Raw genomic sequence first — 26,945 nt, forward strand, 5'->3', positions numbered from 1 at the left:
TCGAGCTGTCTGCTTTAGTGTTGTGTGTTCCTATTTCTATCTAACCCTGTTCTCTCTCCTGTCTCCAGAGATGGCCAAGCGTGTGGCTAACATCCTCCGTGTGGTGTTGAGTCTGCAGCAGGGTGGTGAGGGTGGCGAGATCCCCTTGTCCCAGCTTGCGTCCAACATCGGCCGTCTGCCCATGCCCGAGGACTATGCTCTTGAGGAGCTCCGCAGTCTCACCCAATCATATCTGAGACAGCTCATTGTCAGCTAATGATCTGCCCCCTGCCCAATAGCAACTGAGGTAGTTTCTTGGAAGCCAATGAGAACAGTGGGGGTAGGGGGGACGGGGGGGACGACTATCTGGGACAGTTTAGTAGAACTACTGGGGTTTGGTATGAATGCAGCGATGGACTTGATGTGTGCTCCTTTGGGACTTTGGTTTCTCCTGAAGAAAATGGCACAAGATTATTGGATGAAGCATTCCTCAGTGTGTGGAAATGAATGACTTGCAAGTTTTTGTATAGCTCTGTTGTACTTAGTTTGTGTAAGATGTGTTTAAAAATTGAACTGCTGAACCCTCCTAATACTCACCTTTCCCAGCGTTTGACCCTGTTTAAAGGGACAATCTCATTGGCTGGTGTGTGAACTGCCAGTATAAATGCTTTCTGCAAACTGTTTGAACTCGGACAAGTGGCCTACCTTCTCTGTTCATCAACGTGGAAACTTAAAGGTCATTATAGTAAGATTGGTTCGGGAGCTGTCAGGGATGAACTGTCAATATGTGTATACATAGGGAAGATCTATAGCTGAAAATGGACAAGACTCATGTAATATTGTACAAATAGCAGGCTTGAAATGAACAATTCTTGTTTTTGGATACCAAAAGACAGAAAATGTAAAATGAAAATGGATAAACTATTTTTGTAGTTTTTTGTTTATTGTCTGAAACCCAGAGTATGTGTGTAGTGTATTGGAATGGAATCTAACTAGCACTTCATCACATGTTTCAGATTTCTATTTTATGGGGACTACCAGAGCTGGTTTTTGTAATCAGTGATCCAACAATAGTTTGTTTTTAATGAGCCAATCCATTTTCTCTGGTCTTTGCAAGGAGTTTGAAGGATATTTTAAATATTATTTACCAAGTCCTTGGTGTTACCACCCTAAATTCTCATTCTTTGTTCCCCTTTCTCTCTAGTTTTCTGTATGTAGATTTTTCAAGAGAAATGTACTTATTGATTGTGCTGCTGCCGCAGTATATTTTGGGTGGGAGACCGCTCCCCTCGTGCACAGTGCCTTTTACGAGGAGGGTCTCCGGACTTCTGTTGCTGCCGTTGCTTTGTGCACGATTGTGATGGTGATTGCATTTTATTCAGACTAATAAAAATGTTTTCTATTTTCTCCTGAATTGTATTCAACAATTATGCGCAATAATATACCTTTACTCATGCACTCCCTGTCAGATCTTGAATCCCTCACTAAGTTTATTTTTAGTCATTGTAATGCAGCCATTCTTCTCTAGGCTGTTCATCTTCTGTATCGGACAGAAGGCCTAATGCATTTTTAAAGGGCTTTCCTTTCTCCAGATGAAGTTCCTTGCTTACATTGTATTACAATGAACAGGGTTGCTGAGTGGGACCATGTGTGTCGATGGATGGACGGCTGCGTTAAGTACCTGACACCTGACGTGTCCACGGTACAAGCAGCTTTAGGTACCATTACATTGAACTCGGACAAGTGGCCTACCTTCTCTGTTCAATTATTCACATCACCTGCCCTTCCTTGCAGATGTTTCTTTAAACAACTAATGGTGGGTTTTCCTCCTATGTTATGGAGTCCATGCCAGTTGGACTCTTCTCTGGTGCCCCGTGTTATAGCTTTAAAGTTTGTTTTAAATGGATTTACAGTATTGCATGTAACCTACCATTCATTCTGCACATTGTTACAGTGCCTTCAGAAAGTATTTGTACCTGATTACTTATTCCACAATTTATTGTTAAAGTCTGAGTTCAAAATGGATTAAATGGATTTTGTTTCTCACCCATTACACACAATATCCCATAATGACAGTGAGAACTAGATATGGCCTTGTTTTAGGTTATTGTCCTGCTGAAAGGTGTGTGGTGAAAAGCAGATGGAACAAGGTTTTCCTCTAGGATTTTGCCTGTGCTTAGCTCCATTACTTTTCATCCTGGAAAAACTCCCCAGTCCTTAAACAACTACAAGCATATACACAACATGATGCAGCCACCACTATTCTTGAAGACAATTGAACTCTAATATATTGTATTTGCCCCAAACATAACACTTTTGCATTCAGGACAAAAAGTATATTGCTTTGCTGCATGTTTTTTGCAGTATTACTGTAGTGCCTTGTTGCAAACAGGATGCATGTTTTGGAATATTTTTATTCTCTCCGTCAGGGGTCTCAAACTAATTCCAGGGAGGGCATAGCTTTTGATTTTTCCTTTCAATTAAGGCCTAAACCAGGTGAGGAGAGTTCCTTAATTTATCAAACAAGTACAAGGAAAGAGTGAACCTACATACATTCAGCCCTCTGTGGATTGACATGTTCTGCAGGCTTCTTTCTTTTCACTCTGTCAATTATGTTAGTATTGCGTAGTAACTACAATGTTGTTCATCCCATATGCAGTTTTTACCTATCACACCCATTAAACTCTTAACTGATTAAGTCATAATTGGCCTCATGGGGAAATCCCTGAGCAGTTTCCTTCCTCTCTGGTGACTGTGTTAGGAAGGAGGCCTGTAATTTTGTAGTGACTGGGTGTATTGATACACCATCCAAAGTGTAAAAACTTCACCATGCTCAGGAATATTCAATGTCTGCTTTATTTTTTACGTCTACCAATAGATGACTCAAAGAAGGGCACTGGAACTTGTGATTTAAGCACATTTTTACTCCTGTAATTATTTAGTTTCGTATAACAAAGGAGTTGAATACTCATTAACTATTAATTTGTATAAAAAAAAACATCGAAAAACATAATTCCACTTTGGCATTATCGGGTATTCTGTGTAGGCCGGTGACTATTTTTTTTCTTCTCTCAAATTAATCAATTTTAAATTCAGGCTTTAATCAAAATGTGGATAAAGTTCTGGGGTGTGAATACTTTAAGGGCAGTGTATATAACATCGCACGGCGCGCCATGCCTCCTCTTGCACCATGTGGGGCGCGCACCACAGCGCGGTAAGAAGATAGGTTACTGGATACAGCGGCAGTCCATCCAAAACCAGCTCTGTGCGCAGCTGTCTCTTCGCAGCGCGTTTCAGGCCTACGCGGAACTCTCCAAATACGGTAAATTCTCTCAGTTGTAGGGGGCTATTTTGCTCTTCTGCCCGCTGTGTCAAACAACTCGGCATATTGTGCCAGTTCAGCACCATGCATCTATGGAGAGTCTTTTCTACGTGGCTATTCTTCCTCTGTTTTAGTTTTCTTCCAGGTACGTGCTCATTTTTTGCTTAACAATTTTACATGTTTTGCATTAGAGGTTCTGATTGCTTATCGATGGAAGAATTTGAGGGCAATTTCTCTCACTTTGGCAGTCCTAACATTGAAAATGTGGCAGATTATACATTCACATTGGATGCTGAATGAATGAACAACCCCTCAACGATGTATTAAGGGGCAAAGGTGGACTGTGGATATGACATTCATGCATCCATGAACTGTCACTATGTATTCTGGGTTGGTGATTTCAGGATGAAAACTTAGGTGTTGATGTGATGTACTTGATGGTCTTGATGGTCTACCATGTCATAGTGCTTTACCCTATTATTAATGTTATTGCTGGTGTCACTCTTCACAAAGCTGTGGAGATGTTTGTGCATTAATACCTGATTGATGTGCCCATGCTTCTACATCTGCATTGGTTGCTTGTTGAGGGTTTAGGCTGGGTTTCTTTATTTACTGGGACAACTGCTGATATAAAAAGGGCTTTATACATTTGATTGATTGCACTCATGGCAAGCTGTTCCTCTCATAATTCCTCTCTCTTACTCTCCATATCATCCCTTGATAATCCCCACCATCTGGGTCTCAAACCAACAGCTCGTGTGTTCTGACATGACCACTGAGCTGAAAGAGCAAATATACACACACACACACACACACACACACACACACACACACACACACACACACAAAGAGATCAGAGCAGATGAGAGAATGACAGATTACACCTACAAACTCTGTTTTCTGGACACGTGATATCTGCCAGCAGTCAACGGGTTAATGCCGTCATCCCTGTGACCTCTAACCCAGACTCATGCCTGGTCCTGCAGATACTGACAGGAGACAAAAGATAGCAGATGAATAAAGGGGAAACAGGAGCCGTGGTTACACCTTGCATTAACGTGTTTGTGGTCATCCGATCAAGATGATCCGATAACTATGGTAATAAAATGTCTCTTATATTCCCATAGTGTCTGTATTGTAAGACCAGATTCCCTGGTCCTTCCCTGTATGCAAATTAATCCACCTGCCTTGGACCTCCCTTATGATACAAGCTGTATACAGTAAATCAACAGAAAACAGCACACTTTTATAGTCAATAGTTTTACACATTATTACAGCCTATATTTAAGACGGATATGCTACATAATATGCTACTGTCTCAATATCCTTGACCTGCCCACAGCTGTACAAATAAATATTATTTAATATATCTTATATACCTTACCTTATATTTTAAAAACAGTAAAACGGCTTTGTATGCCTAGGTACATGAGTTGTTTAGGGAGGTCTTAAGAAGGAATAGCATACCAAAAGTTTGTATTTTGAAGAACCTCTATGGTAACCTACAGCAAGACGCTTGGTCAAATGATGAACATGGATAAAAGGATCATGCATGTAAAGCAAATACTATGGCTTTATAAATGAATGAAGTGTAAATCCAAAGAGGCCTTCATAATGTACTTCAAATTGGACAGTAGCCTCGCTCATGCTTAGAGAACGCTATGCTCATCAGTTTGGACATATTCTGCACTTTATTGCTGGCAATTTGTCTGGAAAATGCTCAAAGATTCACAGAATAGAATATAACATAACATAATAAAATCAAAAAGGATTGCATTATATTCCAGGATTCCGATTCTTATTTAGTAGAGGCCTAAACAGTTTTACCAAGAAAGAAAAAAAGGTACATGCTGGTAGATGACTGTGGTTTGGTTTCCGACAAATAATTGATAAGTGATAATTCAGTAACGGAGTCTCTTTCACTCATCGATGGTTGATAGACTAGCATTACAGAATTTAAACTGAACTACAAATGTATTGGGGATGCATGGAGTCATCATAGTCTGTCCCATGTATCCCCAACACATTTGAATTTGGGACTATGATGGAGTCACAGCAGAAGAGCGCAGTGCATGACAAGTATATGGCAATGTATAATGTGGAGGCCAAATCTTTTGGGGGGATATGAATTTGGGTCCTAGTTCGTGTGGGTTATATACATTTAATAATGTTATTTCCGTGCCCTCAATCCTTCCCTTTACTAGTATGTATCTTCTGTCTTTGCAAGGGTTCGTTCTGAGTGAAAGAGGATATTAATATGTTTTTTGTTATCATTATTGCTACCCCTCTTCTTGCTGAACAGTAGGAAGAGGAAAACACCTGTCCTGTTGCCAGTTGTTCTAGTTTTCTATGTTCCTCTTTAGATAAATGTGTTTCTTGGAGAAAGGTGATATCACATCCAGTTTTAACAATATTGTTTTCCTTCTTATGGGGCTATAAAAGCCATTTATATTTTTATTCCGCCAGCCATTTAAATGTATACTGTAAGTATTGAGAACTCTTCCTAACTGGGGTTATTCCCTTTGTTTCTTGTAGACCCCAAATGCATTGGTCTCCTCCCATTTCCACATAATATTGTATTTATTTTAGTTGTATTTGATCCGTTGCACATATTTTTTTCCAGCACTGTCTTCATAAATGGTTTTTGTTCGAACTGTACATTAAGACATTACCAAGCCCAAACCAAAGGCTATTTAAAATCATGAATAAAATGACCTCCAAGGGTGCGACCACTTTCCTTGGGTAGCATTGTTTCGTCACAAGGATTCTAGGGCCCATAAGAAATTGGAACCCTTCCCTTGTGGTGTGACACTTACAGCACAAAATCAGGTTAGCAGCAGTAAGCATTTCCTACCCTTTCACCTCAGTTGTAATATATCACTTTTGTACAATTATAGAAAAAAATGCCTGAATGCATGAATTCCTTTCAAATTAGACAGATAATACACGTACTAATATAGGCACTTCATACAAAAATCAAATAACCTTTAACCAGGAGCAGCATTCAGTTGAAATTAAGCATTTAAGCAAACATATATTATTTCATGTTATAGCATGAGATTCAATGTAGTCCATGTTTCTGGTCATACCTCATACCAATAATAATGATAAGTAGTATCAGAAGTAATGAAATTAATATTAATAGTGTTAGTAACCATAATATGAATCATGATAATATCAATAATGAGGATAATTTTAATTGTAGTAATAACATCAATGAAAGTAATAATAATAAATTATAATATATCATAATAAATAGTGGTAACCATAATGGTAGTACAAATGATTATATCACTGATAAGAAATAAGAGGATTTGGTGTAGGACAAAGTGCATTCAGAAAGTATTCAGAGCCCTTGACCTTTTCCACATTTTGATACATTACAGCCTTATTCTAAAATGTATTAAATAAATGTTTTCCCTCAGCAATCTACACACAATAGCCCATAATGACAAAGCAAAAAAACCTTTTTAGAAATTGTTACAAACTTGTTAAAAATAAAAAACGGAAATATGACATTTACTCAGTACTTTGTTGAAACACATTTGGCAGCGATTGCAGCCTCAAGTTTTTGGGGGGTATGAAACTACAAGCTTGGCCCACCTGTATTTGGGGAGTTTCTCACATTCTTCTCTGCAGATCCTCTCAAGCTCTGTCAGGTTGGATGGGGAGAGTCGCTGCACAGCTATTTTCAGGTCTTTCCAGAGATGTTCAATCGGGTTCAAGTCTGGGCTCTGGCTGGGCCACTCAAGGACATTCAGAGACTTGTCCCGAAGCCACTCCTGCGTTACCTTGGCTGTGTGCTTAGGGTCATTGTCCTGTTGGAATGTGAACCTCCAGCCCGGTCTGAGGAGCAGGTTTTCATCAAGGATCTCTCTGTACTTTGCTCCGTTCATCTTTTTCTCGATCCTGACTAGTCTCCAAGTTCCTGCCACTGAAAAACATCCCCACAGCATGATGCTGTTACCACCATGCTATATATATATCAACTTTTCGCTTTGTTATTATGAGGTATTGTGTGTAGATTGATTAAATACATTTTTTCCTCATCAATTTTAGATTAAGGCTGTAACGTAACAAAGTGGAAAAAGTCAAGGGGCATGATGACTTTCTGAATCCACTGTATGTACAAAAGTATGTGGACACTCCTTAAATTAGTGGATTCGGCTATTTCAGCCACACTCGTTGCTGCCAGGTGTTTAAAATGGAGCACACAGCCAAGCAATCTTCATATACATTGGCAGTAGAATGGCCTTACTGAAGAGCTCAGTGACTTTCAACGTGGCACTGAAATAGGATGCTACCTTTCCAACAAGTCAGTTCATCAAATTTCTGCCCTGCTAGGGTTGCCCTGGTCAACTGTTAGTGCTGTTATTGTGAAGTGGAAACATCTAGGAGCAGCAACGGCTCAGCCATGAAGTGGTAGGCAACACAAGCTCACAGAACGGGACCGCTGAGTGCTGAAGCGTGTAGCTCATAAAGAAATTGCCTGTCCTCGGTTGCAAAACTCACTTCCGAATTCCAAACTGACACTGGAAGCAACGTCAGCCCAAGAACTGTTTGTTAGGTTTCCATTGCCGAGCAGTCGCTCACACGCCTAAGATCACCATGTGCAATTCCAAGGGAACACTGCTTGCCCCAATGCACTGTGCCAACTGTAAAGTTTGGTGGAGGAAGAATAATGGGCTGAGGCTGTTTTTCATGATTCGGGCTAGGCCCCTTAGTTCCAGTGAAGGGAAAGCTTAATGCTACAGCATACAATGACATTCTATACATTTCTGTGCTTCCAACTTTGTGGCAACAGTTTGGGGAAGGCCCTTTGCTGTCTCAGCATGACAATGCCGCTGTGTATAAAGCAAGGTCCATACATAAATGGTTTGTCTAGATCAGTGTGGAAGAACTTGACTGGCCTGCACAGAACCCTGACCTCAACTCCATCGGACACCTTTGGGATGAATTGGAATGCCGACTGCGAGCCAGGCCTTATCGCCCAACACCAGTGCCCGACCTCACTGATGTTCTTGTGGCTGAATGTAAGCATGTCCTCACAGCAATGTTTCAACATCTAGTGGAAAGCCTTCCCAGAAGAGTGGAGGCTGTTATAGCAGCAAATGGGGGACCATCTCCATATTAATGCCCATGATTTTGGAATGAGATGTTCAATGAGCAGGTTTCCACATACTTTAGGTCATATAGTGTATGTTACATACTCTGGTTAGGGATAACGTTTAAAGTTATGGTTAGTGATAGTGATATAAACAATTATTTGTGATTAGAAAGCTTGTTAATTATGTCCAGATAGTGATGACCCAGAGCCATAGTAAATGAGGTCCTGGCTTCTGAAACTACCATTAGAGTTGATCCCAAAGTTCTTGTGTGTGTGTGTGCATGTGTTTGTGTCTCTGTGTGAGTGTGTGTGTGTCCAGTTGCTACAGGAGAGCGAGTTGAGTGAAGGGCATGAGCAGGATTAACTTCTTATGGCTGGGGGCAGTATTGAGTAGCTTGGATGAATAAGGTGCCCAGAGTAAACTGCCTGCTACTCAGGCCCAGTTGCTAATATATGCATATTATTAGTATATCGAAATTTAAACCTATTTTTCTTTATATAGACAGACGCACCATATGTGTTAGAATAAAATCAACTACATATGCAGTGAGATTGTCTGATGCTTTAACGTCTTATGGCTGGGGGCAGTATTGAGTATCTTGCATGAATAAGATGCCCAGAGTAAACTGCCTGCTACTCAGGCCCAAAAGCTAGAATATTAGTAGATTTGGATAGAAAACACTCTAAAGTTTCTAAAACTGTTTGAATGATGTCTGTGAGTATAACAGAACAATTCAGGAAGTGGGAAATCTGAGGTTGGTAGTGTTTCAACTCTTTGCTTATGGAATATACAGTGTCTGGGGTCAAATTGCACTTCCTAAGAATTCCACTAGATGTCAACAGTCTTTAGGACCTTGTTTGATGCTTCTACTGTGAAGGAGGGGGCAATGGGAGCTGAATGAGTCAATGGTCTGGCAGAGTGGCATGAGCTGACCACGCGCTTTCACGTGAGAGTTAGCTTGAGTTCCTGAAGACAAAGGATTCTCCGGTTGGAACATTATTGAAGATTTATGATTTAAAAAAAACATCCTATAGATTGATTCTATACTTCGTTTGACATGTTTCTACAGACTGTAATGGAACTTTTTGACTTTTCGTCTGCTTGCGCATCATGAATGTGGATTATGGGCTAAACACGCGAACAAAAAGGAGGTATTTGAACATAAATTATGGACTTTATCGAACAAGTCAAACATTTATTGTGGAACTGGGATTCCTGGGAGTGCATTCTAATGAAGATCATCAAAGGTAAGTGAATATTTATAATGTTATTTCTGACTTCTGTTGACTACACAACATGGTGGATATCTGTATGGCTTGATTTGTTGTCTAAGAGCTGTACTCAGATTATTGCATGGTGTGCTTTTTCGGTAAAGCTTTTTTGAAATCTGACACAGCGGTTGCATTAACCTCTTGCTCCCAGGCGTCCCATCTAGAGCTCTGGAAATGCAAATGCGCTACGCTAAATGCTAATAGTATTAGTTAAAACTCAAACGTTCATTAAAATACACATGCAGGGTATTGAATTAAAGCTACACTCGTTGTGAATCCAGGCAACAAGTCAGATTTTTAAAATGCTTTTCGGCGAAAGCATGAGAAGCTATTATCTGATAGCATATAACACCCCAAAAGACCCGCAGGGGACGTAAACAAAATAATTAGCATAGTCGTCGCTACACAAACCGCACAAATAAAATATAAAACATTCATTACCTTTGACCATCTTCTTTGTTGGCACTCCTAGATGTCCCATAATCACTATTGGGTCTTTTTTCCGATTAAATCGGTCCATATATAGCCTAGATATCGATCTATGAAGACTGTGTGATAAACGGAAAAAAATAGCGTTTCATAACGTAACGTCATTTTTTAAAATTCAAAAAGTCGACGATAAACTTTCACAAAACACTTCGAAATACTTTTGTAATGCAACTTTAGGTATTAGTACACGTTAATAAGCGATAAAATTCATCAGGAGGCGATGTCAATTCTATAGGTGTCCATCTCGAAAAAATGTCTGGAGAGAGCTCGACCAAAACATCCGGTCGGAGACCGGAGGGAATCGGTTCCCTTGATTCGGTTTGACCAAGAATCAAAGCTGAATCAAATGACAAGACTCTAGACAACGTGTGGAATCTGTAGGCACTGCAACCTCAGCCTCATTTAATTCGGTTCACTTTGAACAATTCCTGGAAGTAGCGCAAGGATATTTATTTCCATTTTCAGTGATCAGATTTTCCTGCACTTTTCGATGAAACGCACGTTCTGTTATAGTCACAGCCGTGATTTAACCAGTTTTATAAACGTCTGAGTGTTTTCTATCCACACATACTAATCATATGCATATACTATATTCCTGGCCTGAGTAGCAGGGCGCTGAAATGTTGCGCGATTTTTAACAGAATGTTCGAAAAAGTAGAGGGTCGACTTAACAGGTTAAGGAGAAGTGTATCTATAATTCCATGCATAATAGTTGTATCTTTTATCAATGTTTATTATGAGTATTTTTGTAAATGAATGTTGCTCTCTGCAAAATCACCGGATATTTTGGAACTACTGAACATAACGCGCCAATGTAAACTCAGATTTTTGTATATAAATATGAATTTTATCAAACAAAACATACATGTATTGTGTAACATGAAGTCCTATGAGTGTCATCTGATGAAGATCATCTAAGGTAGTGATTCATTTTATCTCTATTTCTGCTTTTTGTGACTCCTCTTTGGTTGGAAAATGGCTGTGTGTGTTTTTGTGACTAGGCTCTGACCTAACATAATCATATGTTGTGCTTTCGCTGTAAATCCTTTTTGAAATCGGACACTGTGGTGGGATTAACAACAAGTGTATCTTTAAAATGGTGTAAAATAATTATATATTTGAGGAATTTTAATTATGAGATTTCTGTTGTTTTGAATTTGGCACCCTGCACTTTCACTGACTGTTGTCATATCGATCCCGTTAGCGGGATTCAAGCCATAATTAACCGTGTCATGGTAAAACTTGCACTCCTGTAGATCTGTAATAATTGGATGGTGAAACTTGCATCCAGCCAACCAGAAAAGCAAGGCGAAGCATTTCAGGCATTCTTTAAAGTCAGCACAATCCTTGTCCTGTAAAGAAACTTTTTTATTTATTTAGCCAAGGCGTTGAGAATTGTGGAGTGGAGCTTTAATATTACACAATGACATCACGTTCCCTGAGGTACCTTCAAAATTATTCTGCAATCATAATTTAATCGAAAAACACTGTTTCCATCAATAAAGAAAGTTTGACAAAAGAAAAATCTACCCCTGATGAACAGATAACATTTTTGTTGATCTTTATAGCTGCCATTTCTATTTTTATTTAACTAGGCAAGTCAGTGAAGAAAAATTCTTAGTTACAACATTGCTTTTCCTACACTGGCCATACCCGGACCAATTGTGCGCCACCCTATGGTACTCCCAATCACGGCCGGTTGTGATACAGCTTGGATTTGAACCAGGGTGTCTGTAGTGGCTCCTCGAGTGCTGAGATGCAGTGCCTTAGAACCCTGTGCCACTCGGGAGCCCAAATGTTACAAATGTTGCAATGTATTTTTGTTGCAACATTGCTTTTGTGAAATAAACCTGGGTCAATAGAACCCTTCCTACTGACAGTAACTCAATAAGCCATGTCAGCTAACAATTTTTAGATTGGTAGTTAGTCTAGCCAGCTATCTAAACTTGTAGTAATCATGGCTGAATACCGACTGTGCATGCAGGGCACATGCCCATGGGGCCTTGACCTCCAGGGGGCCCTCATTGATTTTGTTAGTCATTGTTAACATGGCATAAGTTATGGCGTTTTTTTATTTATTGTGACACTCCGTCAGTGAGATTCAAACGTATGATCTTCTGTTCTCTATCCAGGGTGGAGCAAGCATACCATGTCTTTTTTACTCATACAAAGCTGTTCAAACAGATCCCATTTCAAAGGAAACAAGCACTCATTAAGATCAGGTGTGGCCAATTAATAGGGGCTGCCAACAAACTCCCGCTCCTCCTCTGGCGCTCATTGTCGCCAGTTTACTCATTATTATGCACACCTGCCACCATCGTTAAGCGCACCTGCACTTCATGAGACTCATCTGGACTCTATCACCTTCCTGATTACCTCCCCTTTATCTGTCACTCCCTTTGGTTCTTTCCCCAGGTGTTATTGACTCTGTTTCATGCCTGTTCACTACTCGTGTTTCTTGTTTTGTTTATTTATCAAATTCAATCCCTGTACTTGCTTCCTGATTATTAGTGTACATATTACAGAATAACGTCCCCCCCAAAGGGAAGCAACAGGGCTTTTTTTTCATATTTAAAAAATAAATACAATTCAACTGGTGACGTCGGGTCCAAGGGCAGCTACCAACGCAACCGGGGATGCCCCAGCTGGCTAGTCAAGCTTCCATGCCTCAGCTGGCTTGATAGGTTCACAAACCTCGGTTGGCTTGTCAGGCTTCCATTGCCGACGCTACTGGGGTTCCCGCGCCTCAGTTGGTTCTGCAGGTTCCCGCACCTCAGCTGGCTCTGCAGGTTCCCGCGCCTCAGTTGGCTCTGCAGGTTCCCGCGCCTCAGCTGGCTCTGCAGGTTCTTGGTTCTCGGGACTGTCCCTTTGGTCGGCGGCTGGAGCTGCGCATCAGGGACAGGGTACTGTCCCATATACTCTCGCTCCTCCTCTCTGGCGCTCGTTGTTGCCAGTTTGCTCATTATTACGCACACCTGCGCTTCATGAGATCCACCTGGACTCCATCACCTTCCTTATTACCTCCCCCTATACTGTATCTGTCACTCCCTTTGGTTCTTTCCCCAGGCGTTATTGATTGTTTGTTTCATGTCTGTATGCTATGTTTCTTGTTCTGTTTGTTAATTTATTAAATTCACTCCCTGTACTTGCTTCCCGATTCTTAAGTACACGTTACACACTTATAATGTTCTCTGAACGTTACTAAAGATTTTATGAAAAGTTTTCTTACCGTTCTCTGAACAGTTTGAGAACATGACTTTAAATAGAACCATTAGGAAATGTTATGCTGAGGTATTAAAATTCCCACAGGAGAATGTTACTAACATTCTCTGAACTACTCAATTAAATGTAAAGTGATGAAATACCAAGAAAATATGTTTTTTTTCCCAAGTTCCTTATGTGCGGATACTGTTCCAAAGTCAAGCAGCTATCCAGCACCATTCCCATAAAATTGTGGGAGGGTTGTATGCAAAATAACCATAGGACAACCACACTCACCAAGTGCTAAGAAACATAGTTCTCAATGTTATGTGCTAGCTGGGATTTGCCTGTTTTTTGAATTTCTCTCTCCCACACAAACACACGCATGCGTTGTTTGAGAATTAGTGCCTGTACAATCTTTGGCAGTAGTAGGTGTCTCAAATAAAAAATGTATCGCTGAATACAACAGTGAAATGCTAACTTACGAGCCAATTCCCAACAGTGCAAGGTTAAAAAGTAAGACAAATTTGATAAAGAAAATATTAACACAAAAACCATGAGGCTATATACAAGGAGTACCAGTACCAAGTCAATGGGCAGGGGTATGAAGTAGTTGAGGTAATGCAGTATGTGAGTAGGGGTAAAAGTGACAGGCAGTCACAAGGCAGTCAGAATATATAAATGGAGTAGCAGCAGCATACGTAAAGTGTGTCTTTGTGTCATCGGCAAACGTAAGGATGGTGTTGGAGTCGTGAGCGGCCATGCAGTCGTGGGTGAACAGCGAGTACAGGATGGGACTGAGCATGTACCCCTGAGGGACCCCCTGTTGAGGGTCAGCGTGGCGGATGTGTTGTTGTCTACCCTCACCACCTGGGGGCGGTCCATCAGGACATCCAGGATCTATTTGCAGAGGGAGGTGTTCAGTCCCAGGTTCCTTGGCTTAGTGATGAGCTTGGAGGGCACTATGGTGTTGAATGCTGAGCGGTTGTCCATGAACAGCATTCTTGCGTAGGTGTTCCTTTTGTCCAGGTGGGAAAGGGCAGTGCGGAGTGCAATAGAGATTGCGTCATCTGTGGATCTGTTAGGGCGGTACGCGAATTGGAGTGGGTCCAGTATTTTTGGGATGATGGTGTTGATGTGAGCCATGACCAGCCTTTCAAGGCATCTCATGGCTACAAATGTGACTGCTACGGGGCGGTAGTCATTTAGACAGGTTACCTTGTTGTTCTTAGGCACAGGGACTATGGTGGTTTGCTTGAAATATGTAGGTATTACAGACTTGGTCAGAGAGAGGTTGAAAATGTCAGTGAAGACACTTGCCAGCTGGTCAGCGCATGCTCTGAGTACACGTCCTGGTAATCCATCTGGCCCTGTGGCCTTGAATGCTAACCTGTTTAAAGATCTTACTCACATCGGCTACAGAGAGCGTGATCACACAGTCGTCTGGAACAGCTGGTGTTCTCACACATGGTTCAGTGTTGCTTGCTTCGAAGCGGGCATAGAAGGAATTTAGCTCGTCTGGTAGGCTCACGTCACTGGGCAGATCTTGGCTGGGTTCCCCGTTGTGTAGAGACAATGAGTGTGTCAAATGTTTTGCTATCGGTGGTGTAGTGCCAGATAGAGCGTGGCTGTGCTGCACTTTGCTGTCTGCAGTAGGAAGTGAATGGACAGGCATTTAGCAGCTCTAGATGGACACGTTATCTCATTTACTGTTTATAATTACCTACCTGCTTATCTCCTCCCCTCTCATCCCTTCTCCTCCCTTCTCTAACATCTCTCCATCATTTCTCTCCAGAGCGTTCAGTAATTACCTCCTTCCCTCCATACCTTTCTCTCGTGTCTTTCTTCATCTTACCCTAAAGTCACTCCTAATTTACTACTCCATGTTTATCACTCCAATATTTCCCATTTCTGTTTCCATTCATCTCCCTCAATACTCTCTCTCTCATCCTCTGTTTGTCTGTCTGTCTCTGTCTCTTTCTTTCTCATTCTATTGCTCTCTCTCTGCCTGTCTGTCTCTGTGTCTGTCTGTCAAATTGTATTTCTAATTAAATTCACATGAGATTGGAATTGTATTGTTTATTTGTTTGTTGCCAAACCAATTCCAAATATAACTGGGCCTCAATAAGCTGTCCCAAACCCAACAGCAACTCTCCAACAAAGGCTTGAGAGACTGCAGGATTCTCCCACCACGTCATGAATGAATTAATAATTGAAACGATTTCAAAGATTTTACTGAGTTATAGTTCATATAAGGAAATAGGTCAATTAAAATAAATTCATTAGGGCCTAATCTATGGATTTCACATGACTGGGAATACAGATGCATCTGTTGGTCACATATACCTTAACAAAAGGTAGGCGTGGTCTGCGGTTGTGAGGCCGGTTGGAAGTACTGTCAAATTCTCTAAAACGACGTTGGAGGTGGCTTATGGTAGAGAAATGAACATTCAATTATCTTGCAACAGCTCTGGTGGACATTCCTGCAGTCAGCATGCCAATTGCACACTCCCTCAAAATTCTTGACATCTGTGGCATTGTGTTGTGTGACAGACCTGCACATTTTAGACTGGCCTTTTATTGACCCCAGAACAAGGTGCACCTGTGTAATGACCATGCTGTTTAAGCAGCTTGTTGATATGCCACGCCTGTCAGCTGGATGGAACATCCTGGCAAAGGAGAAATGCTCACTAACAGGGATGTAAACAAATTTGTGCACAACATTTGAGAGAAGTAAGCTTTTTGAGTGTATGGAAAATGTCTTCAGTATTGGAAGGAGGCTTACCAAAGTTACTGTAACATTATCAAATGTAATGGTTGTAGTGAGTCATGCATTGAGGACCAGACATACATGTAGGCTAGCTTTGGAGTCATTTAGTGGATTACAAGGTACCACTTCGGTTAATCCAGCTGGGATGCTGTTGAGTCAATTTGCCCCATTCCTTTGAGGAACTGAGGCTTGAATTAGAATAATAATGAAGGTTGTGAGTGATGTGGATTTAATGTGGTTCCTTAAGTTCTGCTAGGCTTTACTTACTGTGCTTACAACTCACTCACTCACTCTCTCTCTCTCTGGCAGTGTGTCTGGGTGCTCATGGGAGATATGCTCAGAAGTTGTTGACTGATTTGTTCGCTAACTACACCAACGCTCTGAGACCGGTAGAGGACACAGACCACATCATCAACGTCACACTGCAGATCACCCTCTCACAGATCATTGACATGGTAAACACGCACAAAAACATATACACAAATGCATACATACACAAGGTCACCACGATGACCCCACATGCACTACTTATCCTCTGTATAGGCCTCCTCTGATACTGTTTTCCCTGCAGGATGAGCGTAACCAGATCCTGACCACGTACCTGTGGATCCGGATGGTGTGGACGGACGCCTACCTCACTTGGAAGAAGGAGGACTACGATGGTCTCGATACCATCCGCATACCTAGTAGTTATGTATGGAGGCCTGATATTGTCCTATATAACAAGTAGGTCTGGCTGGTATTGAGACACATCGGTTCTTCCTGCAGGGGTTTGTTATCCTCTTCCTCACATTCCTTTTCCTCACCCTCCTCTGCTATGGACACAACCTGGACACCCTAGATGCTATTACTCAGGGGGTGTCAAGGCAACAGGTGTGCTTCTGATGCTCATCACAGTGTATTGGAGCAGTAGTTTTTTCACTAGTGTCAGGGGTTCTTCTTGGTTAGGTTACGTAGACAGGACGGTTGCCTGGCACTAGCTATAATGTATGGCAATGTCAACCTGAAATGAAAAATAAATAAAGACAAGGTTGGTCGCCTGTCTTTTCTAGTATGCGGTTTTTACGCTTGTTTTTGGATACTAGTTGTTCTTGCCAAAACTAGCACCTGGATCTTGACGTACTGCTGTGCACAGGGTTTTGCATTGGGAAATACAGTATAAGTGGAATAGTCCTTCTATTTATTATTTCACAGTATCTTTTTCTCCCTTTATTTTGCTATCTCTATTTGTTGTAATTACAACACACAACTGAATCAGTAAACCATTTAGGATGGGTTTGATTTGAACATGTTCTATATCATTTTTACCAGAGATTATATCTGGACAGGTGTGAGGGATGTGTGTTACATGAAACTCAAAATAATCCCCTTCCTGAGCTAACACTCTACCTGTTTAAATATTGAATCCCTGTTGGAGGATGGTTGGTAGCAGGGGGATGCCACATGATGCAGATTAAGTTCCTAAAATATGGCTTCTGAAATAATTCCTTTGAGGGTGGTGACTATTAAAGTTCTATGTTCAGTCTAGTCCCCGTGATCAAGGTCAGAAATGTAGTGAGAGTGCTGAGTGTAGGAGTTGGCTATGAGAGGAGGGCTCCACTCCTGCCCTCCCCACTCGCTTTGTGCCTCGACCATCACCTTTCAATCATCCTGCCTGACCATCATGACATCCTTTATCTCTCTGTGACTCATTCAGGTTTCCTGTCGTTAACTGTCATTAACCCTCTCATCTGCCTCTTCAACCACTCCATCTGTCTTTAAGTCTGTCTTTAAGTCTGTCTTTAAGTCTGTCTGTCTGTCTGTCTGTCTGTCTGTCTGTCTGTCTGTCTGTCTGTCTGTCTGTCTGTCTGTCTGTCTGTCTGTCTGTGTCATTAAGGTATTAGTGACTCCATGCCCATCGTCCTTCCCTGCATTTCTGCCCTCTGTCTTTTCCCAGTCACACCTCTAAAGAGTCTTTAGTCTCTTGACAGTAAGTATATCTTTTCTCTTTTTCTTTAATATCAATTGTAGATAAGAAATCATTTTCTATGGTTTTAATTGCCAACTTTGTTCGGGAATGAATACCTCACATACTCTTTCCCCTGGCTCTTCTCCCTCCCTCTGTCTCTCCTCCTCCCATCATCCTTTTGCTATTTCTCCCCCATACACTCCCCCCTCTTTCCAAACTCCCTACTCCCCCTTCACCCTCCCCTCCCTCTCACCTCTTACCCATACTCTCTCCCTTCCTCGCACCCCCCTCAGTGCTGATGACCAGTTCTCCAGCTCTATGGAGACCAACGTGGTGATCCGTAACGACGGACAGATCATGTGGGACCAGCCGGCCATCAGTAAGAGCTCGTGCTCCGTGGATGTGTCCTTCTTCCCATTCGATGCCCAGCAGTGTCGCCTAACCTTCGGCTCCTGGACACACAACGGCAACCAGATGGACCTGGTCAACGCCCTAGACAGCGCTGACCTGGCTGACTTTGTGGCCAACGTAGAGTGGGAGGTCAGATTGATTAGTTTATTTTGCCACTTTTCTATACAGGCTAAGCCTGATCTTTATTCCCTTTTTGCACTTTATTGATTGAAAACACTTTTGCATTTGTAAGAGTGTCTTATCTTGATGTTATTTTTACACTGAACAAAACTATAATTGCAACATGTAATGTGTTGGTCCCAGATTTCATGAGCTGAAATAAAACATTTTCCATGCATACAAAAATAGTTTATCTCTGCACAAATTATGTTTAATTTTGTGCACAAATTTGTTTACATCCCTGTTAGTAAGCATTTATTCTTTGCCAAGATAATCCATCCACCTGACAGGTGTGGCATATCAAGAAGCAGATTAAATGGCATGATCATTACACATGTGCACCTTGTCCTGGGGACAATAAAAGGCCGCTCTAAAACATTTTGTCACACAACACAATGCCACAAATGTCTCAAGTTTTTAGGGATCATACAATTGCCATGCTGACTGCAGGAATGTCCACCAGAGCTGTTGCCAGAGTATTTAATGTTAATTTCTCTACCATAAGCCGCCTCCAATGTCATTTTAGACGATGTGGCAGTACGTCCAACCGGCCTCACAAACATAGACCATGTGTATGGCGTCATATGGGCAAGCGGTTTTCTGACGTCAACATTGTGAACAGAGTGCCCCATAGTGGCAGGCATAAGCTACGGACAATGAACACAATTGCATTTTATTGATAGCAATTTGAATGCACAGAGATACCGTGACGAGATCCAAGAGTATGTACATGCCAGTCAAGTTATTCCACAACGACCTCAGCAAACCATTTCTGTATGGACCTTGCTTTGTACACGGTGGCATTGTCATGCTGAAACAGGAAAGGGCCTTCCCCAAACTGTTGCCACAAAGCTGGAAGAAAATAATTGTCTAGAATGTAATTTTTTGCTGTAGTGTCAAGATTTCCCTTCACTGGAGCTAAGGAGCCTAGACCATGAAAAACAGCACCAGACCATTATTCCTCCTCCACTGAACTTTACAGTTGGCAATATGCATTCGGGAATGTAGAGTTCTACTGACAAGCGCCAAACCCAGATTCATCCGTCGGACTGCCAGATGTTGAAACGTGATTCATAACTCCAGTGTTTCCACTGCTCCAAAGTCCAATGGTGGTGAACTTTACACCACTCCAGCAGACGCTTGGCATTGTGCATGGTGATCTTGGGCTTGTATGTGGCTGCTTGGCCATGGAAACTAATTTCATGATGCTCCCGACAAACAGTTTCCAGAGGCAGTTTGAAACTTGGTAGTGAGTGTTGCAACCGAGTCCAGAAATGTTTTTATTATGTGCTACACGCTTTAGCACTCGGCAGTCCCCTTCTGTGAGCTTGTGTTGCCTACCACTGTTTCTCCTAGACCATTCCACTTGCCAATAACAGCACTTACAGTTGACTGGGGCAGCTCCAGCAAGGCAGAAATGTGACAAACTGACTTGTTGGAAAGGTCTGCCACGTTGAAAGTAACTGAGCTATAAGTAAGGACTGCCAATGTTTGTCTATGGAGATCGCATGTGCTCAATTTTATATACATGTCAGCAATGGGTGTTTCTGAAGTAGCTGAATCCACATACTTTGGTGTATACAGTGTACGTGTGTTCTTATACCACTAGACTACCCCAGGCCACGCATTTCTATTATTTTCCATGCTATCCTAACAACAGGTTCTGGGTATGCCAGCCAAGAAGAATGTGATCCTGTATGGCTGCTGCTCAGACCCCTACCCAGACATCACCTACACCCTGCACCTGAAACGCAGGGCCTCCTTCTACATCTTCAACCTACTCATCCCCTGCATGATGATCTCCTTCCTGGCCCCGCTGGGCTTCTACCTGCCGGCTGACTCTGGGGAGAAAGTGTCCCTGGGGGTCACCGTGCTGCTGGCACTGACCGTGTTCCAGCTGCTGGTGGCAGAGAGCATGCCACCCTCGGAGAACGTACCACTCATAGGTGAGGGGCTTGGGGGTGTTAGAAAGAGAGAGGGGGGAGAGATATGGAGGAGGGAGGGAGAAACAGCTTGCCATGAGTACAGCAATCAGAGCGAAAGAGACACATTAGAATATATGCTTTTCTCTGGGCTTTTGAGGTCATTTTATCTCCTTCTCCAACACTACCAGAGACTGACTAGCTCGCCTCAGAGACTTTTATAGATCTTCTTCTCCCATAAACTCGGGCAGAAATGTTTAGTGAATATTGAAGGGGTCTTGCTCAGCACAATGTCCTCATACAGCCTCTCTCTGCTGCTCCATTTAACTGCCTGGAATAGTAGATATGTGATACACAGTAGGGAGACCTTTATGAATACTGAATAAGCATATTTTCTATGTACATTCACTATACTGTTCCATATTTTATTGTGATAGTATTGGGATGAGCAAAAAGCACTTGTTCAATTTGAATCAACTTTGAAATGCATGCAGAGTTAAACAAGAGTGTAGGCATTTTTGCATTTGTATTTCAATATAGCAATGATTTGAGTTGTAGTATTTGTGTGTGAGTTGTAGTATTTGTGTGTGCTTGGCTTAGAGAGCTGCTGTACTAAATTGTGCTGGTGTATGTAGGATAATGTTGATGTAATGGTACAGAGGCCAGGCAAGTCGATATTGGCTGTCCAGATAATTTAATGTGCTGCAACCACAGCGTGATAACCTATACCCTCCCTTCTCTCTCTGGAGCAATTATACTTGTCTGTCTATTTAACACGGTCTAGAATCCTGCAAGGCAGTGATGTTCTGTTAGCCAATGTATACCATTACATTGAATGATTATGTTTGAATGTTTGAGTTGTTGTACATGGAATAGACTGTATTGCTGATCACTATTTCTCCACAGGGAAGTACTACATTGCTACCATGACGATGATCACCGCATCGACCGCCCTGACTATCTTCATCATGAATATCCATCACTGTGGTCCGGAGGCGCGTCCTGTCCCTGAATGGGCCCGCCGCTTCATCCTGCACTACCTGGCACGGATCTGCTTCGTCTTCGAGGTGGGAGAGAACTGCTTCACTGGCACCCCCAAGAAACAGGCCCCACCTGAGCCCCCACCCGACCACAATATCAACCCCCAAACTAGAGGTACTAACTGGGATGTGAACGGGCAGGCCTGGGGGGGCATGGAAGGGAGGGGTGAAGAGGAAGTGGGAGGGGTGGGCGTAAAGACTCCAGAAGAGAAAGAGGAGGGGAATAGACTGGATGTGAAGAAAGGGTCATACCAAATGTTTGAGCCCAGTAGGTGGAAAGATGACCTGTTTGTAAGTATAGATGCAGAAGAGGAGGAGGAGGGAGCAGCAGGAAGAGAGAAGGGAGAAGGAGGAGAGGCAGAAAGAGAGAAGCGTTTCAGAGGAAAAATTGGGTGCATGGGAGGGGCAGAGGAAAAAAGAGGCAAAGGTGGAGTAGGAGGAGAGAGAGGAGGTGCAAGAGGAGGAGGAGAGAGAGGCTCTGTGGAAGGAGGAGGTGAAATAAGGAAAGGATCATTAGGAGGTGCAGAGGATAGGGGTAGGAGGGAGGTGGTGGTGAGCGTCCAGTGTGTGTGTCAGCACCAGGCGCTCCGCAGGAACATAGAGTACATCGCCAGCTGCTATCATGACCAGCGTTCCACTCAGAGACGTACGGGTGAGTGGAGGAAGGTGGCCAAGGTCATGGACCGACTCTTCATGTGGCTCTTCTTTATAATGGTCTTCCTCATGAGCCTCCTCATTATGGGCAAGGCCGTCTGAGCACGTGCAGAGAGCAGAGGGAAAAGACTCCAGGTACAAGTGACCCTCAGGCACAGATCTAAGATCAGATCCTACCCTTCCCAAATGCTGACCTTAACCATTAAGGAGGATCCCAAATTGACCTTAGATGAGTGTCTAATGGTAACTTTATCCTACTCCGAGGGGCAGTAGGCCAACTAAACCATTCAGTTTTTACCACAGGAGATACTGTGTGTGGGGTTTTGTATGTACTGTATACTAGCTGTTAATATTCAGCAATGTGAGGTAGACTTAATTGATCTCATTTCATACAGAAGTAGTTTTCTGTGAGGGGAGATAGTTTTTGTAGGGGAGACAGGAACAAACTTCATCTATGAAATGGAGCCAAAGTAATTCTTCTGCCACCTGGCGACTATTATAAACACAAAGACACACAGTTTAACAAGATCACATTTTTATATTACTATAACTTTTAAGGCTCTTCGTCCTTTTACTGATTTACTGTATGTGAATAATCCATTAGACAATTGTATTTTTAAGTGTACTTCTCAGGCCTGCCAGTCACTACATGAGAACGACAGTACTTTATGAGTGCACACCTGAGAAGTGCACACTTTCTTTGAGTGCACTTGACGCTGTTGAAGATTTGATGTGTAGATATAGTATAGAATGACAATGCTAAAATAATAGTAGTGGTCCATGCTTAAGAAGACTAATGTATCCAATGCTTATCACTTGTCTATATTGCATATGTACAAGTACGCCATTAAATGTATTAAATATTTCATCATATCCAAATCCCTCTGACTTTTTCACTTTGTAACCCCAGGAAAACATTTCAGAGTGAGTCATGAAAGGGAAAGGAATACTGTTATACACTCATCCATTCCAGTAGTGAGGAATAGGACAGGATACATGGAAGAGAATGAGTGGGACGGTGCAATAGGACATGTAGTAATGTAATCCAATAACCCTTTAACATCATTAGGGCTTTGTGAATGAATTAGAAAAGCCATTTAACCTCAACTTTAAAACCCATTGGAGAGTTCTGTTGTGACGGTACAAGGGTAATCTCACTCATCCACTGCCAGACACTAATTCTGCTCACGATGACAACCATTCATATACACTCCCAAACTACACACACTGTAGATAACAGGATTTTCATAGGCTTTGAACCGGACCGCTTAAACTTGCTTAGTGGAGTGGTGCCAGGGAAATAACCTCTCCCTCAACGCAAAAAAACAAATGAAGGAGCTGATTGTGGACTTCAGGAGACACTGATCATTATTCACGATTCATTCAAGACTATCTGTAATCACGGTAGCATCCACATTAATGTAGCAGTGTTTAGAAAAACATTATATTGTTATTTACAATAAAAGTGACTCCAAGATGATACAATACAATATTTACCATTCATTCCTATTGGTCACAAAATAATCTGAAACAACCCAAACAGCAAATGCATCTAAGTTTGTAGAAGCTTGATGCAATCATTGCGTGCTAGGAATATGGGACCAAATACTAAACCTTTTTCTATTTTAATGCACAAATGAATTTGTCCCAATACATTTGGTGGGACTATGTACAAAAAGTGTTATAATTTCTAAATGTTTCACCTAATATCGATGAAAATACTCTCAAATTAAAGCTGACGGTCTACACTGTAACCTCATAGTCATTGTATCATTTTAAATCCAAAGTGCTGGAGTACAGAGCCAAAAAAACAAAAGTAAATGTCACTGTCTGTCACACCTACTCCTGCTCCCTCCTACCAGCGTTCAACATCAACGGTCCTGCTCACGATGACACCAGTCCTGGCAACCCACATTACACACACCTGGCAACCATCATTGCGCATACCTGCTCCCCATCGTTACGTACACCTGGACTTCATCATCACCCTGATTACTCTCCCTTTATTTAGCCCTCAGTAGTGTCAGTCATTAGGTAGTGTTGTGTTCGCCCATCGCTCATGTTTGTTCAGTTTATCTGGTAGTGAGGTCTGCACAACGCATCACCGGGGTCAAACAACCTGCCTTCCAAGACACCTACACCACCCGATGTCACAGGAAGGCCAAAAAGATCATCAAGGACAACAACCACCCGAGCCACTGCCTGTTCACCCCGCTATCATCCAGAAGGCGAGGTCAGTACAGGTGCATTAAAGTAGGGGCCGAGAGACTGAAAACAGCTTCTATCTCAAGGCCATCAGACTGTTAAACAGCCATCACTAACATTGAGTGGCAGCTGCCAACAAACTGACTCAAATGTCTGGCCACTTTAATAATTAAAAATGGTATGTAATAAATGTATCACTAGTCACTTTAATAAACAATGCCACTTGATATAATGTTTACATACCCTACATTACTCATCTCATATGTATATACTGTACTCTATACCATCTACTGCATCCTGCCTATACCGTTTACATTTACATTTACATTTAAGTCATTTAGCAGACGCTCTTATCCAGAGCGACTTACAAATTGGTGCATTCACCTTATGACATCCAGTGGAACAGTCACTTTACAATAGTGCATCTAAATCTTAAAAGGGGGGGGGGGTGAGAAGGATTACTTATCCTATCCTAGGTATTCCTTAAAGAGGTGGGGTTTCAGGTGTCTCCGGAAGGTGGTGATTGACTCCGCTGTCCTGGCGTCGTGAGGGCGTTTGTTCCACCATTGGGGGCCAGAGCAGCGAACAGTTTTGACTGGGCTGAGCGGGAACTGTACTTCCTCAGTGGTAGGGAGGCGAGCAGGCCAGAGGTGGATGAACGCAGTGCCCTTGTTTGGGTGTAGGGCCTGATCAGAGCCTGGAGGTACTGAGGTGCCGTTCCCCTCACAGCTCCGTAGGCAAGCACCATGGTCTTGTAGCGGATGCGAGCTTCAACTGGAAGCCAGTGGAGAGAGCGGAGGAGCGGGGTGACGTGCGAGAACTTGGGAAGGTTGAACACCAGACGGGCTGCGGCGTTCTGGATGAGTTGTAGGGTTTAATGGCACAGGCAGGGAGCCCAGCCAACAGCGAGTTGCAGTAATCCAGACGGGAGATGACAAGTGCCTGGATTAGGACCTGCACCGCTTCCTGTGTGAGGCAGGGTCGTACTCTGCGGATGTTGTAGAGCATGAACCTACAGGAACGGGCCACCGCCTTGATGTTAGTTGAGAACGACAGGGTGTTGTCCAGGATCACGCCAAGGTTCTTAGCGCTCTGGGAGGAGGACACAATGGAGTTGTCAACCGTGATGGCGAGATCATGGAACGGGCAGTCCTTCCCCGGGAGGAAGAGCAGCTCCGTCTTGCCGAGGTTCAGCTTGAGGTGGTGATCCGTCATCCACACTGATATGTCTGCCAGACATGCAGAGATGCGATTCGCCACCTGGTCATCAGAAGGGGGAAAGGAGAAGATTAATTGTGTGTCGTCTGCATAGCAATGATAGGAGAGACCATGTGAGGTTATGACAGAGCCAAGTGACTTGGTGTATAGCGAGAATAGGAGAGGGCCTAGAACAGAGCCCTGGGGTCACCAGTGGTGAGAGCGCGTGGTGAGGAGACAGATTCTCGCCACGCCACCTGGTAGGAGCGACCTGTCAGGTACGACGCAATCCACGCGTGGGCCGCGCCGGAGATGCCCAACTAGGAGAGGGTGGAGAGGAGGATCTGATGGTTCACAGTATCGAAGGCAGCTGATAGGTCTAGAAGGATGAGAGCAGAGGAGAGAGAGTTAGCTTTAGCAGTGCGGAGCGCCTCCGTGATGCAGAGAAGAGCAGTCTCAGTTGAATGACTAGTCTTGAAACCTGACTGATTTGGATCAAGAAGGTCATTCTGAGAGAGATAGCGGTAGAGCTGGCCAAGGACGGCACGTTCAAGAGTTTTGGAGAGAAAAGAAAGAAGGGATACTGGTCTGTAGTTGTTGACATCGGAGGGATCGAGTGTAGGTTTTTTCAGAAGGGGTGCAACTCTCGATCTCTTGAAGATGGAAGGGACGTAGCCAGCGGTCAGGGATGAGTTGATGAGCGAGGTGAGGTAAGGGAGAAGGTCTCCGGAAATGGTCTGGAGAAGAGAGGAGGGGATAGGGTCAAGCGGGCAGGTTGTTGGGCGGCCGGCCATCACAAGACGCGAGATTTCATCTGGAGAGAGAGGGGAGAAAGAGGTCAGAGCACAGGGTAGGGCAGCGTGAGCAGAACCAGCGGTGTCGTTTGACTTAGCAAACGAGGATCGGATGTCGTCGACCTTCTTTTCAAAATGGTTGACGAAGTCATCTGCAGAGTGGGAGGAGGGGGGGGGTAGGGGGAGGAGGATTCAGGAGGGAGGAGAAGGTGGCAAAGAGCTTCCTAGGGTTAGAGGCAGAAGCTTGGAATTTAGGGTGGTAGAAAGTGGCTTTAGCAGCAGAGACAGAAGAGGAAAATGTAGAGAGGAGGGAGCGAAAGGATGCCAGGTCCGCAGGGAGGCGAGTTTTCCTCCATTTCCGCTCGGCTGCCCGGAGCCCTGTTCTGTGAGCTCGCAATGAGTCGTCGAGCCACGGAGCGGGAGGGGAGGACCGAGCCGACCTGGAGGATAGGGGGCATAGAGAGTCAAAGGATGC

The 26,945-nt window shown here is 43.1% G+C and overlaps 2 protein-coding genes across 5 annotated transcripts in view; both read left to right on the forward strand.

Annotated features, from left to right (window-relative positions):
• LOC118390124 (nuclear pore complex protein Nup98-Nup96-like) overlaps positions 1-1,393 on the forward strand; it is a 28,098-nt gene extending 26,705 nt beyond the window's left edge. For all 4 annotated transcript variants that reach the window (XM_035780374.2, XM_035780373.2, XM_035780376.2 and 1 more), the window contains one exon: positions 69-1,393. In XM_035780374.2, coding sequence (XP_035636267.1) covers positions 69-256 — 188 coding nt within the window. In that variant the 3' untranslated portion in view covers positions 257-1,393. The remainder of the gene's footprint in view (positions 1-68) is intronic.
• A 1,785-nt stretch (positions 1,394-3,178) lies between these two features.
• On the forward strand, positions 3,179-23,114 carry LOC118390720 (neuronal acetylcholine receptor subunit alpha-10-like). Its single transcript, XM_035781441.2, has 6 exons — positions 3,179-3,446; positions 16,450-16,595; positions 16,712-16,866; positions 18,382-18,628; positions 20,319-20,604; positions 21,487-23,114. The coding sequence occupies exons 1-6, from the start codon at positions 3,386-3,388 to the stop codon at positions 22,374-22,376; spliced, it is 1,785 nt and encodes a 594-aa protein (XP_035637334.1). The 5' UTR covers positions 3,179-3,385; the 3' UTR covers positions 22,377-23,114.
• The last annotated feature ends 3,831 nt before the right edge of the window (positions 23,115-26,945 follow it).

Source organism: Oncorhynchus keta, chromosome 11, assembly GCF_023373465.1.
Source record: "Oncorhynchus keta strain PuntledgeMale-10-30-2019 chromosome 11, Oket_V2, whole genome shotgun sequence".
Lineage (NCBI taxonomy): Eukaryota > Metazoa > Chordata > Actinopteri > Salmoniformes > Salmonidae > Oncorhynchus > Oncorhynchus keta.

Excerpts from the sequence above, each read along its gene's own strand:
- LOC118390720 (XM_035781441.2), top strand. The coding sequence starts at position 3,386 with ATGCATCTATGGAGAGTCTTTTCTACGTGGCTATTCTTCCTCTGTTTT. Across the intron at positions 18,629-20,318 it reads TGGCCAACGTAGAGTGGGAG|GTTCTGGGTATGCCAGCCAA; the intron begins GTCAGATTGATT and ends TCCTAACAACAG. Across the intron at positions 20,605-21,486 it reads GGAGAACGTACCACTCATAG|GGAAGTACTACATTGCTACC; the intron begins GTGAGGGGCTTG and ends ATTTCTCCACAG.